The following is a 14,349-nucleotide window of genomic DNA, read 5'->3' on the forward strand; positions in this document are numbered from 1 at the left end:
CATACTCCAGACATGAGGAGGGTCCCTGCCCTTCGAGAATGTGCCTAACGCTTCTCAAACAGCATTCTCCCCCCACACACACATCTCTTAGGGCGCTTCATTTCCAGAACGACCATTCAGAATCCCTGTGGTAGCTTTCCCCCAACCCAGGGCTCACTAGATATGTTGGATTACAACTCCCATCATCTCCATCCCGCATGGCCATTGCTGGGGATTATGGGATTGTGGTCCAACACATCTGCAGGGCCCCAGGGTGGGGAAGGCCGCCCTGTGGCGTCGGTTCTCCTGTGGTAATGTATTTATTAATTAAATGCACGTGCTACCCAACCAGCAGATGCCCTCGGAGCAGTTCATAAAAGACAGCATATCAATCAAATAGTGAATACAACAGTGGAAATATCAAAACGTTAAAACAGTAAAAATACAGCCAAAGCAGTGAAGTTATTAACTGAAAGCCTTTGAGCTGGTGGCCACCGTTGCTCATCATGTGGCCGTGAATTCCACAAATTAATTACCCACGAATATGAAGGAGAGCGTCCTCTTTGTCCTGATCTGACTGCCAGTCAGTTTCATTGCTCGGAGGAGAGGGCTTTCATTTAGTCCACACCTTTTTTAATTTGTCTAATCTGCCGTCGCCTTTCCTACCCTTAAGTCTTCTGCCCTCTTGCTTTGCAGTTAAATTATTTGAAGTCATAGAGACAGACAATACACTGTACCTCGTCATGGAGTATGCCAGTGGGGGTAAGTGTTTGTTCAGAAGACGGTTTGAAAGACACGTTGGGAGAAGGATCCTTATTCAGAGATCCGGCCTGGTGCATTTGGTTAAAGCTTGTGGTACCTTGTGATCCTCCAGATGTGTTGTTGGACTACAACTCCCATCAGCCCTAGCCAGCATGGCCAATTGTTATGCCTGGTGGGAGTTGTATTCCAACAATATCTGGATGGTCACAGGCTCCCCACCCTTGGCTTAAGTGTTAGATTATAAGGACACAAGGCTGAAGTCCTTAGTCAGCCATGAAGCTCACAGGGTGACCTTCAGCCAGTCACTCTCTTTGTCAGCCTAACCTGCCTCACAGCATTATTCAGAGGATAAAATGGAGGGTGGGCCGCCCTGATCTCTTTGGGCGAAGGATGGGATATAAATGAGAGAGCCGGCTTATTCCTTGACCCGCTGCCAGCTCTCCCCTTTTGACTCCAGAGGCTGAAAAAGATGTACAGGAGGTTATGTATCTCCAGGGGACATGACTTGGTAGGCAGGGACCACAGCTGGTTCTCTGTCTGGATTGTAAAATAATTTGGGAGAGGCAGGTGGGCTGTATGGCCTATGTCATACTACTTATACACTGAGTCAGATCCGTGGCCCATCTTAGCCCAGGACTGTCTACAAAACTGGCAGCAATTCTCCGTGTTGGTTCCACTCCACTCTGCTCCCCGAAATATCTGGCAGTCAGCAAAGTGTTCCATCTTAGTGTCGAACACCATTTTGTGTAGTATTTAAACAAAAAGCCAGTACTTAAATCTTATGAATACCTTATACGCCCTTCCCCAGATTTGATTTGATTTGATTTATTCATTTGTTTGTTTTAGAACGGGGGGGGGGCCCTCATTGCCGCCCTCCCTGGAACCCAGCAGGGCCCATACCCCTGTCGCTGCTGGAATTGCCATGGTGGTGGTGGGGAAGTGGTGATTTTGGAAGGGAGCAAGCAAGGTGCATAGGGAGCGTGCCCCTTATTTCCTCCCAAAATTGGGGGGGGGGGCAGGTTTGCTGCCACAGAAAATTCAGCGGGGGGGGCTAACAAAAATGGCCATGGGGGGAGGCACATGTGACCCACCCGTTTTAGAAGGTTCATTCTTTACTTTTCTCAGTGAGAGTCCAAGCAGTTTACAATAGGTGATCCAAATAAGGAGTTTTAAACTGATATGTTGGGATTTTCTTCTCTCTCTCTTTTTTTTTCTGTTGGTGCTCCATTTCGCCTTTCTTTTTCTGTAACTCTTGACGACGGGCTTTTCTCCGGGAGGCAATCTTGCCAGTTTCATCTGAATGTCACGCGATCTATCAGGAATCACAAAGGCCTTTAGAAACTCCATTGCTGTTACTGATGGCTCCGAAACAATTGCAGCAGATGGATGAAATGCATCCTGTTCCAAATGTGGCCAGTGTCCGGAGACAGCGGTTCCCAGAGTGTTGCTGTCTTTTAAAACATAGTTGTAGCAGCTGGCTGGGAGACAGATTTTAACCCAAGAAGCGGCCTTACATCACATTTAGCCCAGTATTCTCTGCTCTGAGTAGCAGCAGCACACCTGGGTCTCCAGCAAAGAAGGAGCCCTATCACCTATCCGGATTGTTTTTTAACTGACAGTGCTCAAGATTGAACCTGGGACTTCTGCGGGCAAAGCAGGTGCTCTGATGAGAATGGTTCTTGAGGCCTCTGACAAGCAGGCAGAGCTGGGTTGAACTCTCTATTCCTTCAGACATCGCCCCCAGCCAAAATGGGATCTGCTCCAATATTATTTGTTCTTAATGGCAGCAAAACGGGGAGGGCAAAGTTTCACCTCCTTACCCCAGGTGTCTGGTTAGATTCTGTTCCAGCAGCAAACATAATGGGGATCCGATAACATTCCGCCCACCCCCACCCTGTTGTCAGACTGGCAGCCCAGCTCTCAAGTACTAAGCTTGCTTTTCTTTTGCACCTCCTGCAGGTGAGGTGTTCGACTATTTAGTAGCCCATGGAAGAATGAAAGAGAAGGAAGCGCGAGCGAAATTCCGACAGGTTGGTGCCATGCTGCCCTTGGCCCGTGATGAACTACAGTTTGTTACAGGGTCCCCAGCAGCCTTTGGAAAGTGGGGCGTTGATGGCTCTGTGTGTGTGTGTGTGTGTGTGTGTGTGAGAGAGAGAGAGAGAGAGAGAGAGGCAGACAGACAGACAGACAGACAGACAGGCATGGAGCAGAAGTGCAAATTTTACTATTGGTAGAATTCAGCATCTTGACAATTTCATTTGAAACAAAAATCAAGGTCCTAGCCCTTAGCTTTGTAACTGTGGGAGTGATGCTTGGTGAACATTTAGAAGCTGGGTGAAAGATGGGAAGGGAAGGGAAGGTGTTCACCCCAGGCAGCCAATGAAGAAAGTACAGCTCCAAAGAAAATATTATCCTTCTGTGCTGACCTGCCATGGCATGCAGATGAATCTGGGAGTGATGTGGGGGGTACAGAACATAAGACAGACTCTGCTGGGTCCCCAGTATTTGGTTCCCAAGAGCTGCTGGCCGGACACCTCTGAGAGGAGGTCTTAGAGGTGGTGGACTTCCCCATTTCATCTCAGCATTTGGGGTGCAGAGGTCTACTGCAACTGTATATGGCAGTTCCATCTGCCCAAGTGTTGACAGACTCTCCTTATCCACAAAGTTCTCTAACTTTTTTAAGCCATCTTGGCTAGTGGCCAGGACCACATCATATGGCAACAAAATGAAATTAATTATGTGTTATGTAAAAAAGAAAAGACTTAAATGGCAGGTGGGGCGCTGAAAAACTAAGCTCAAAGTGTGAATGTTGGAACCATGATGAGTGTGAGGGAGGAAACAACCCTCTCCTTTGAGGCTAGATGGCCCTGTGCCGTAACACGTGACCCCTGCCTGCCTAGATTGTGAACCACTCAGAGAGCTTCTGCTATTGGGCACTCTAAAAATGTAATAAATAAGTAAATAAATAGATTGCCTTGAATGAACCCTCAGACTTCATAGGAACTGCTTTTCCACAGCAAACCCGCACAGGACCAGGAGCTCTGTGTAAATGGTGCAACAGTACCAACAGGCCTGATGGATGTGGGTCTAAGCCTCCTCGGTGCCGATTCTATGGCAAAGTTCCAGGCAATTGCCCACCCCACCCCCTGAATAGTTGCATCGTTCACTGATAGTCCCAGGGCCACATTGCGGAAACGGAGCTCACGTGACTGCGAGCTGTGTCTAGAGGATACCGTATGGGGCCATATGGAGCAGGTCATGCAGTCGCTCGGTCGTCTTAGCACGGAAATGCCCTCACAACCCTCTTTGTCCTCTCTTCTTCCAGATAGTTTCTGCTGTGCAGTACTGTCACCAAAAATTCATTGTACATAGAGACTTGAAGGTGAGTATAAGCGATTAAAGAAGGTGCTTCTGGACAAGAGCATGTGAAATCTGCCCACCTGGGCTTGCGCTGCGCAAATGCAGAATTCGGAATTGGGAGGCAAGGTTCGTCTTCATTTGGAGTCAGAATGGGGAAGGGCCCATGCATCCGGTCCTCATGACTGCTGCAAAAAGCTCGAAACCCTGGGGGACACTTAGGGCCGGATTGGGACACCGGGCCTGGAGCATGATCCTGCTTGAGGCATCACCGTGCTGTGCTCAACGCTTGTCCTTCCTGGCTTGGGTCAGTGGACACTGTTTCCCCCAAAGGCATCTCAAGGGGCCTTCCGTTCATTGTTAGTTATTAAAATGCATCTCTTAGCTTGAGGCCACTCTCTTTTTTCAAGCATCAAAGTCGTAAAGTCCAAGTATCTCATCGGTTTTTTGAAACAAAGCGGAATATGGCAGCAAAGGGGTGTAGACTGTGGCACCAGTTTCTCCTGCTCCATCCACACCATACCCACAGTGTTACAGACTTCAGGAGGTGGGACGCAGGCTAAGCTAGGTTTGGACCCATCGTTTAATGTGTCCTGGTTCCCAGCCAAACCTCACGAGCCCGTTGGAGACGGATACCGAGGCGTCACTGGGCATCGGTTTGCCCCTTCTGAAACCGCCTTTCCCCTCCTTCCCAGGCAGAGAACCTGCTCTTAGACGCCGACATGAACATTAAAATTGCAGACTTCGGCTTCAGCAACGAGTTCACGTTTGGCAACAAGCTGGACACGTTCTGCGGGAGCCCTCCGTACGCCGCCCCCGAGCTTTTCCAGGGCAAGAAGTACGACGGCCCCGAGGTGGACGTCTGGAGCCTTGGGGTCATTCTTTACACACTGGTCAGCGGCTCGCTGCCCTTCGATGGGCAGAACCTCAAGGTAGGACGGGGGGTGTGGAGGGCAGGGAGCATGGCTGACCTCCTTTGAAACCTCTTTCAGCCCGAGGGCCAAATCCAATTCTGGGGAAGGTTCTCGGGGGCTGCCTTCCAGTGGTAGGCAAGGGCCAAAGCCACAAGGGACAGGGGCCGAAATGCGAGCATAGTTCAGCTGAAAGCTCTTATTGCCTGGAAGTTAAGCCTTAGGAGAGGCATTTCCACCTGGCTGGGGGGGCTTCACAAAAGCCAGGAAGCCAGCAAACAATCAGCTGTTATGGGGGAAAGGGGTATGACTCTCTGGGTAGCCCCAGAGGGCATGAGCCTGAGGTTTCCCACCCCTCTTTTAAGGGCTTGCAAGCACAATTTATTTATCCCCCCTTTCTTCCACTGTGGAACTCAAGGTGGCTACTTGTGGTTCTCAGGCGGTCTCCCCTCCAAGCACTGACCAGACCCAGACCTGCTTAGCTTCAGCACTGTGGCTGCTTCATGTGCCTTCAGACTATGCCCTGGAACCATTGAGTTTCAGGGGTAGCTCTTCCAAGAGGGAGAAGCCAATCTGTCTTCTTCCATAGCAAGGCTTTCCAGCATTCCTGAGCTGGATGACATTCCTTGAAATATTGAGGGATGATGCGGGGGGGGGGAGCTGGGGGCTGGGAGCTAGGAGAGGAAAGGAATATCCTACGGCAGCTGCAGGAGGACCTTGGCGCACCATCACGGTGAGCTGGGGTTTCCGATCAACGGTGCTTTCCAGCACTCCTGAGCGAGCAAGCGTTGGGCTGGCCAGGGTTGGGGTGGGGGTGGCATATCCCACTGCAGTCTTAATTTTATTATGTTTTATTTATTACATTTCTGTACCGCCCAACAGCCAAAGCCCTGTGGGCTGTTCACAGCAAAGGAGCACACGGAATGATTGCCTATCCTCTGCCCTCTTTCCCCTTTCCTCCTGAAGGAGCTGCGCGAACGGGTCTTGAGGGGGAAGTACCGGATCCCCTTCTACATGTCCACGGACTGTGAGAACCTGCTGAAAAAATTCCTCATTCTGAACCCTAGCAAGAGAGGCACTTTAGAGGTGAGCCTTGCAGCCGCTGTCACACCAGAATGCACTCACACACCACTCTCCGTTTGGGGCTCCTGCCCAATGCCTTATGAAGCAGCCTTACGCCAAGAGTGCCAATTGGCCCATCTTGTCCAGTACTGTTTACTTGGACTGGCAGCAGCAGCAGCTCTCCAGGATTTCCCACAGGGGATCTTTTCCAGCCTTACCTGGAGGCACTGTGGATTGAACCTAGGACCTTTTGCATGCAAAGCGGGTGCTCTACCACTGAGCTACGGGCCTCCTCTAAAACTAAAGTAAGGCTCCAGTCCTCATGGTTCTCAATAAAAGCGTGGTTTATATAGGAATATAGGAAGGTGCCCTCTACTCAGCTGGATCATTGGTCTATCTAGTTCAGTATTAACTACCCCTCACTAGGGTTTCAGAATGGAGACTTTCCCAGCCCTACCTGGAGCTGCTGAGGATTGAACCCGAGACCATCTGCAGGTGAAGCAGAGGCTCTTCTACCATTATCTTCAATCACTTGCCTTCGCTAGGCCCCTCAGTGTGAACCTCCTCCTCTCTCATCTGTTAGGAAGTGTGTGAAGGCTTGCTTCTTGCTCAGGCAGTGTTTAAGAGACACTCTCTCTTAGGGCAGGGGACTCTGGTTGATTCGCTGGTTGCATGTGGTCAGTTCACTGCCTATAATATTGCCATGGTCAAATATTCCTTGAAGCCAAGAATGTCTTCCTTAGGTAGCAGCCTCTCTCTGCTTTTGCGTTACAGTGTCATCAAATAGAAAAGGCAGGAGTAAGGGCTATTTTCTTGCCAGCCCTGCAGGAGTTAGGGTCTCCCCCCACCCCTCGACATGCACACGCTCCCTTGGCCTGAAATCTAATAATAGCCAAAGTCAGTTAGGGCGCAATCTTAGACATGTTTAGACAGAAAAAAGTGCGACAGCTCCCAGCATTCCCCAGTCAGCCATGCTGGCTGAGGAATGCTGGGAATTGTAGCACTTTTTTCTGTCTAAACATGCCTAAGATTGCACCCTTAGCAGATTTCTTGCTTTTATAGTTGGGTGTGTGTGCGTGCACGCGCACGTGAGATATTTCATTTTTTAAAAGGTTTGTAATGGTTTGGTTCCCTGGGATGAAAGCCAAGAACTGCTCAATCACTTGAATTCATGCACATTTCATTTGCCTAGATTTATATTTGTACAACGTGTTAAATAACAATTGATCGCAATTCTACATAATCTAATTTCATAATCAACTTCTTAAAAAATTGCTGTCAGCTTCTCTCTTTGTTACAGTCCTAATAAATCAGCGATTGGAGTGCTTGATGATTTGGGGAGGGGGCTTCCTCCATGTTAACAGGCAGCAAACGTCGTTTTCCAACTGAGCATGGCAGGAATCCTCAGCCAATCCGCAGCCACACGCATGCTGTCTGTCTGTCTGTCTGTCTCTCCCTCTCCTTCCAGATACGTTTGTCTCCTCACTAAAAACATAATGTGTGAATGGACCCTTTCAAAATGTTTGATGTCGGTTGTGTGTTTTGACCAGTCACATCACTAACCACGGCTTGTGCTCCTAACTGCATCTTCTTAAAAACGATTGGCTATAGAATCTCATCAACGCCTTCTTCATTTTTTAGAGGGCACATCCAGTTTGTGAGAGCTTTGCCAAGGGGAAAGCCCTATTCTTGCATGCTGTGTGTCTTCTTTTTCTTTTTATTTTGAGAAAAACCCAACAGACATTCTTCCAGCCTCAATTCTCGTGTGGATAGGTCCCGGCTCATTTCGCAGTTTGTTGGCTCCCGCCTTTGTCTGGCTGGGCTGCAGTGCCCCTGCCATCCGAAATTGCCTTTTCTGCGTAGACAGGTAATTAAGCAGCCCCTTTGGCCCCCTCTTGAATTGAGGAGGGAAGCTGCTTGGCCTCTGGCGTTGGAACTCCACAGCCCCTGCTGTTCTCTGCCCTCCAGGAACAATTTTAGGCTTTACGGATGTTGAGTCCCCTGAGATTTGGAAAGGGAAGGGCGGAAAAGAGTGGCTGGGGTGCTTTCAGCTTATGCTCCAGCAGGGGAGGAGATGTGCAGCACACACACACACAAGGTTCTCCTTGAAATGTTGAGGGATGATGTGGGGGGGTGGGCTGGGGGCTAGGAGAGGAAAGGAATATCCTACGGCAGCTGCAAGAGGACCTTGGCGCACCATTACAGCGAGCTGGGGTTTCCGATCAACGGTGCACATCCCTCGGAGGGAGGCTGCCTTTGGGGTCATCGCTGCCCCCTGTCTGTATAGCTTAGTAGCAGTGGACATGCTTTGCGTACCAAAAGTCCCGGATCCGATCCCCCGCACCTCCAGTTAAAAACGGGTCTTGGGTCAGCAGTGCAGAGTCCCATCTGAGGCCCTGGAGGGATGCTGCTAGTGGGGAATGCACAATACTGGGAACCCAAAGGGGCGTCTGACCCTGGAGCCTCTTGCCTGTGTGTTAAGATCATCTTCAGAGGCCCTTCCCCGGGTGTCAGGAGTACCCTAGCGGCCTCTTTCAGTACACTGCAGTAGCCAACTCAAGACACAGACGAAAGGATTCTTTTCAAGGCTTTAATCCTTTTACAACTTAATGACTTTTTCAGATGCTAATCACCAGCGACTAAGCAATGAACAGCAGAGTAGCCTGTGCTCCGGGTAGGCAGTTGATCCCCGTTTGAAGGAGAATCACTTGAAGACCCTGAACTTATGGGCTAGGGAGAGATCCTTCCTCTTTCCCTTGGGTCCACGGGATGCGGCCATTGCTTGCACGCCGAACGGGCGCTACGCCTCCTTTCCACGCCCTCCATCGCTCGTCAGTCCTTGTGTCTGTGTTGAGCATCTAGCAAGCCCCCCTCCCGCACTCTCTCACTGCTAGGGTCACTATCTATCTCAGGAGTGCCGGCAGGAGGAATCTCTGCCAGCTGCTGTGCCTATGAGGGATGAGCTGGCTCCTCTCCCACGGATTGCTGATCCTCCTCAGAATCAGAACTGCTCTGAGGTTCTGTTGGCTCATTTTCCACCCTGACACCGGGTGCCCCTGCTGTCGGTTGTGGTGTCCCGCTTACAGAATTCTCGTAGTGAGGAAGCTCACCTGGCACCCACATGAAGGGGTTTTTTTTGCCACTGGGCAAAGACCATCTAATTTCCCAGGCATTTAACGTCTGATGAGAGTTTAACATGGAGGATAATACTGTCAGTGGCTACTAGTCCTGATGCCTATCTGCTACCTCCATTATCAGAGGCAGTCTGCCTTCATGCACCAGTTGCTGGGGCACATGGGGGGTGGGGGGGTGAGGTTGCACTCATCTCCTGCTTGTGGGTTTCCTGTGGACAGCTGGTTGGCTGCTGTGTGAACAGAATGCTGGACTAGAGGGACCCTTGGTCCACCAGAGCTCTTCTTACATTCTTATCATTTGATTTGTTTTAACACTGTTTTCATTCTCCTGTTTTATTGATTGATTATTGTAGTGTTTTAAATTTAGCTAGTTATTTAATAGATTTCTATACCATTGTCGATGTTTAAAAATATATCTAAGTGGTTTATAGGAAAATTAAAAACATTAAAATACATCGTGATATGCATTAAAACAATTAAAATACATAATACTAAAATGTTTATATAAATATTAATAAGAACATTAAAACCAATTAACCACTGCGACACCATAACTCCCAACAAACCAACTGGGCAGAACACTCACTCAGGGAAGGCCTCAGTATCAGAAATGGGTCTTCAAATGGCGCTTAAAAACTCTTATACTTGGAGCCTTCCGGATACCAGGGGGAGTCCATTCCATAAATTGGGTGCCACTGTGGAGAAGGCCCCACTCCCTGGCTGCTGCAAGATGGCAGTCTGCAGGCTGTGGTACAGTCAGCAACAACCTCCTCCAGTGCATGTCAGGATCGCACAGGTCTGTCTTGGGGAGGGCGATCTGCCGGGGAACCTAGTCCCAAGCTGTCCAGAGTAGGGATGGACGAAAGTCCCTTACCTTATCCCGCAGCTTGCTTCGTGGTGGGGGGGAGGCGCCCCATCCCTCCCCGCCGAAATTCTGGCCAGGGGGGAGGCTCCCCGTCCCTCCGGCCGTGAATCTCATCTCCTGCCGGGACGCAAATGGCGGCGGCTGTAGCCGCCGCCGTTTGCGTCCCTGCAGTCAGCCGTGATAGGCTACGTAAATCCTTACGTAGCCTATCACGGCTGACTTTGGAAAAAAAAAAAGCGTACGCAAATGGTGGCGCCCATGGGCGCCGCCATTTGCGTTCCTTATTTGGGCACGTGTAGTCTACGTAAACATTTGCGTTGCCCTTATTTGGGCTATTTGCGTTGCTCTTATTTTCGCTGTAGTCTACGTAAATGTTTACGTAGACTACACATGCCCAAATAAGGAACGCAAATGGCGGCGCCCATGGGCGCCACCATTTGCATACGCGCTCCCCCCCCCCCCCAAAGTCAGCCGTGATAGGCTACGTAAGGATTTTTTTGAAAATCTAGCCGCGATAGGCTACGTAAATCTTTACACAGCCTATCACATTTGTTGTTGTTGTTGTTGTTTTACTGGGAAATGGCGGCGGCGGCAGCCGGTCGGAAGACTGGCCGCCGAACCGCCACCGGGAGCCGCCAGCGCCAGGGACATTCGCGCAAGGTAAGTCCCATCCCAGGGCGGGGGCGGGGGGGTGGAGGACCGTTTCTCCACCAATTTCGGGGGGCTGAATACGTTGGCATTCGGCCTCCCGGAGATTCGTGGAGAAATTCTCCGACATCCCTAGTCCAGAGCTTTATATGCCAGCAGCAAGACCTTGCACTTGGCTCAGCAGCCCATAGGTAGCCAGTGCCATTGCCTGAACACTAGTGTAACATGTCCATGGCCAGGCGCGCCACTCAGCATCCTGGCTGCCACGTTCTGCACCAGTGGCAGCTTCCACGAGGGCAGCCCCACACGAAGCGCATAACAGCAATCTGGACGTGAGGTTTAGATGCATGGGCTGCAGTTGCCCGTCTGTCCTGTTCTTATTTGTGACCTGCCCTGGGAGTAATGATTAAAAGGCAGAATATCCATGTATACATTAAATGGATAGATCATTGGTTTGACTCAGTATCAGGCCAGCTTCATATGTCACAGACCTCTGTCGTAACCAAGGATCTTGGAATTGTTATCGATCACAAGCTGAATATGAGCCAACAATGTGATGGGGCTGCAAAAAAGGCCAATGCTATTTGGGGCTGCATTAATAGAAGCATAGCTTCCAAATCCCGGGAAGTACTAGTTCCCCTCTACTCAGCACTGGTTAGGCCTCATCTGGTGTACTGGGTCCATTTCTGGGCACCACACTTTAAGAAGGATGCGGACAAGCTGGAGAGGGTTCAGAGGAGGGCAACATGGATGATCAGGGGACTGGATACAGAGCCCTGTGAGGAGAGACGGAGAGAACTGGGCATGTTTAGCCTTGAGAAGAGAAGACTGAGGGGAGATATGATAGCGCCCTTCAAGTACTTCAAAGGCTGTCACAGAGAGGAAGGGAAGGATCTCTTCTCGATCATCCCTGAGCGCAGGACACGGAATAATGGGCTCAAGTGACAGGAAGCCAGATTCCGGCTGAACATCAGGCAAAACTTCCTGATTGTTAGAGCAATACGACAATGGAACCCATTCCCTAGGGAGGTGGTGGGCTCTCCCACACTAGAGGCATTCAAGACAAGGCCATCTGTCAGGGATGCTTTGACCTGGATTCCTGCGTTGAGCAGGGGGTTGGACTCAATAGTCTTGTAGGCCCCTTCCAACCCACTGTTCTATGATTCTATGAACCTTACCGCAGTCAGGGCTTCCTGTGAAGGGTAAGAAAAGATGAACGCAGGCCTGTTTAAAATGCACAAGTGGTTCCAGTTTTAAAAGGTGAAACCTTTCCGGCTGCACTAGGAGCATCCTAGCAGAAATGTTTAAAAGAGTACTCTGCTGCCTTGCCCCAACCTTGCCGCACCCCACATGTCGGCTCACTGTTTCCCCTTCACCTCCTCCCCTTAGCAAATCATGAAAGATCGCTGGATGAATGTGGGGCACGAGGACGACGAACTGAAGCCTTACATGGAACCTCTGCCCGACTACAAGGACCCCCGGCGGACAGGTATGGCACCAGGGCAGGCGGGGTGATTGGGTGGTCCTGTTTGGATGGCCGGGTGTTGCTCAGGAACCTCCTGGGCAGTGGCTTGGATGTCTTTCCTGCCACACAGACCCACAGAGCTCGCTCTGCCTCCCAGCACCACCCTCCCTCTGTACACCTCTGTTTTATTAACTTGATTGTATGTATTTATTCGTCCTTCAAGGCGCTCTGACCGTGTCTCTCCTTTCCCCGTGTGTGCATACTCCCTTGTGTTGTCCTGCAGAGCTCATGATATCCATGGGATATACCCGGGAGGAAATCCAGGACTCATTAGTCAGCCAGAAGTATAACGATGTCATGGCTACATATCTGCTGCTAGGATACAAAAGCTCAGAGGTGGGTGCTTTGGCTATTGGGGGTGTGCGCGCATGTGGTTTGCTGAGTTATTACACTGTAATTTGGTGGGGGAATCCTGTCCTTTGGATGCCGAGGCCACAGGAGGCCCAGCTGATACTGTCGGTCACAGCGCTTTCCTTGTGGTATGCGGGGCTCCGTTGTTTCCCTTTGAAGCTCCATCTGTGGAACAGCATTGTTGTGAGGCTCCCAAGCCCATTTTGTGTGCTGTGAGCAAGATTCCAAGTTGTGCCTCTGGAAATGGCAGCCGGGTGCCTCCCTTCCCTGGTGCCTCCTCGCTGTCAGAGTTTCATACAGCTTACGACTGGCGTAGTCAAGAGAGCATGGGTGGGGAGCCTTTTTCCTGTTGAGGGCTGCATTCCCTCGGGGGTCATTTGTCAGGGGACAAAGCCAGCAGAGGGCAAGGCAAGAGCCAAAAGCGAACAGACCATTGCTTTTTCTTTCTTTCGTTCTCTCCCTCCCTCTCTCTCCACTCAGCAGGCTGCTGGTGGGGCAGGGCGGAGGGACTGGTCAGTCTCGCCAGAGGTCTGAACCGATCCTTTGCAGAGGGGCTCTTGAAACAAGGCCAAAGGCAGCAGAGGCTCCCAGCCCTGTGTCAGAGTGCTGGATGAGGACTGGGGAAACCCAGGTTCAGATTCCCACTTGGCTGTGAAGCTGACTGGATGACCCTGGGTCAGATGTGCAGGCAAAATGCAGCAGGGGCTGGGGGGAAACCGTGACATCACCTTGGACTCCTCAGAGGAAAGGTGGGCTATGAAATACACCGAATAAAAGGGAGCCAGAGGTGGGGGGGCATGAATGAGATTGTTCAAAGGCCAGTCAGGGGGATTTAGTGCTGCGCCCCACGTCCTAGACCATCAGAAGCCACATCAATTATGGGAAGCAAGTACACACTGGCACACTTTTATTCAGGTCGCACAATCCAGGGTTGTCTGGTGCCAGGCTTGAGCAGAGCTCAAAGCAGAACTCGGCCAGAATTACCGATCACCCCACCGTAGTGCCTCGTCTGCTTCAGAGAGAAGCCTGTTTCTTTGTTCACAGGGGACATTCCCATCTTCTCGTAAGGCAGCCTTCCCCAACCCGGTCCCCTCCAGATGTGTTCGACTGGAACTCCCATCATTCCCAGCCAGCATACTGGCTGGGAATGATGGGAGTTGCAGTCGAAGACGTCTGGAGGGGACCGGGTTGGGGAAGGCTGCTTCACGAGAAGATTAATATAACTTATGCGTATTTGTGTGATAACTTATGCGTATTTGTGTGTATCGCAAAGGGATGCAGGAACCGGACGGAATGAACTTGCGCTTGGGCGAAACGCAAAGTGCAACGAACGGATTTGGGCATTCCTGCCCGGAGCAACACCCAGCGGCAGAGGCACCTCTCTTTACGCTCTTCTTCCCGCTCTCTTCCAGCTTGACAACGACAGCGTCACCCCGAAGCCCCGGACGCAGCCCGAACACACCAACAGCACCGCCCCCTCCCCATCACAGAAGGTACAACGCAGTGTATCGGCCAACCCCAAGCAACGCCGCTTAAGTGACCAGGGTGAGTCTCTTCGTCTCTACCACACCTCTTCTTGTGGCGGGGGTGGTGGTACTGCCGTGGAGGCAAAAAAAAGGGTTTACGCCCAAGGTAGGCAACCTGGTGTCTTGGGCTGTGCCTCTCATAAGGCCTAGTCAGGATGGCCAATGGTCAGGGATTCTGGGAGTTGTGGTCCAAACCCTCTGGAAGTCATCCGCTTGCCTACCCCTGGCT

General features: G+C 50.9%; 1 protein-coding gene across 16 annotated transcripts in view; it reads left to right on the forward strand.

The window, feature by feature from the left end:
- The window catches only part of MARK2 (microtubule affinity regulating kinase 2), a 134,614-nt gene that overhangs the window by 99,370 nt on the left and 20,895 nt on the right, over positions 1-14,349 (forward strand). For all 16 annotated transcript variants that reach the window (XM_084823816.1, XM_084823817.1, XM_084823822.1 and 13 more), the window contains 8 exons: positions 676-741; positions 2,701-2,771; positions 4,067-4,123; positions 4,794-5,030; positions 5,976-6,095; positions 12,108-12,207; positions 12,467-12,579; positions 14,007-14,139. In XM_084823816.1, coding sequence (XP_084679942.1) covers positions 676-741; positions 2,701-2,771; positions 4,067-4,123; positions 4,794-5,030; positions 5,976-6,095; positions 12,108-12,207; positions 12,467-12,579; positions 14,007-14,139 — 897 coding nt within the window. The remainder of the gene's footprint in view (positions 1-675; positions 742-2,700; positions 2,772-4,066; positions 4,124-4,793; positions 5,031-5,975; positions 6,096-12,107; positions 12,208-12,466; positions 12,580-14,006; positions 14,140-14,349) is intronic.

The sequence above is a fragment of the Heloderma suspectum genome, chromosome 17, assembly GCF_057233095.1.
Source record: "Heloderma suspectum isolate Gila_16-S chromosome 17, 16-S_ref, whole genome shotgun sequence".
Classification (NCBI taxonomy): domain Eukaryota; kingdom Metazoa; phylum Chordata; class Lepidosauria; order Squamata; family Helodermatidae; genus Heloderma; species Heloderma suspectum.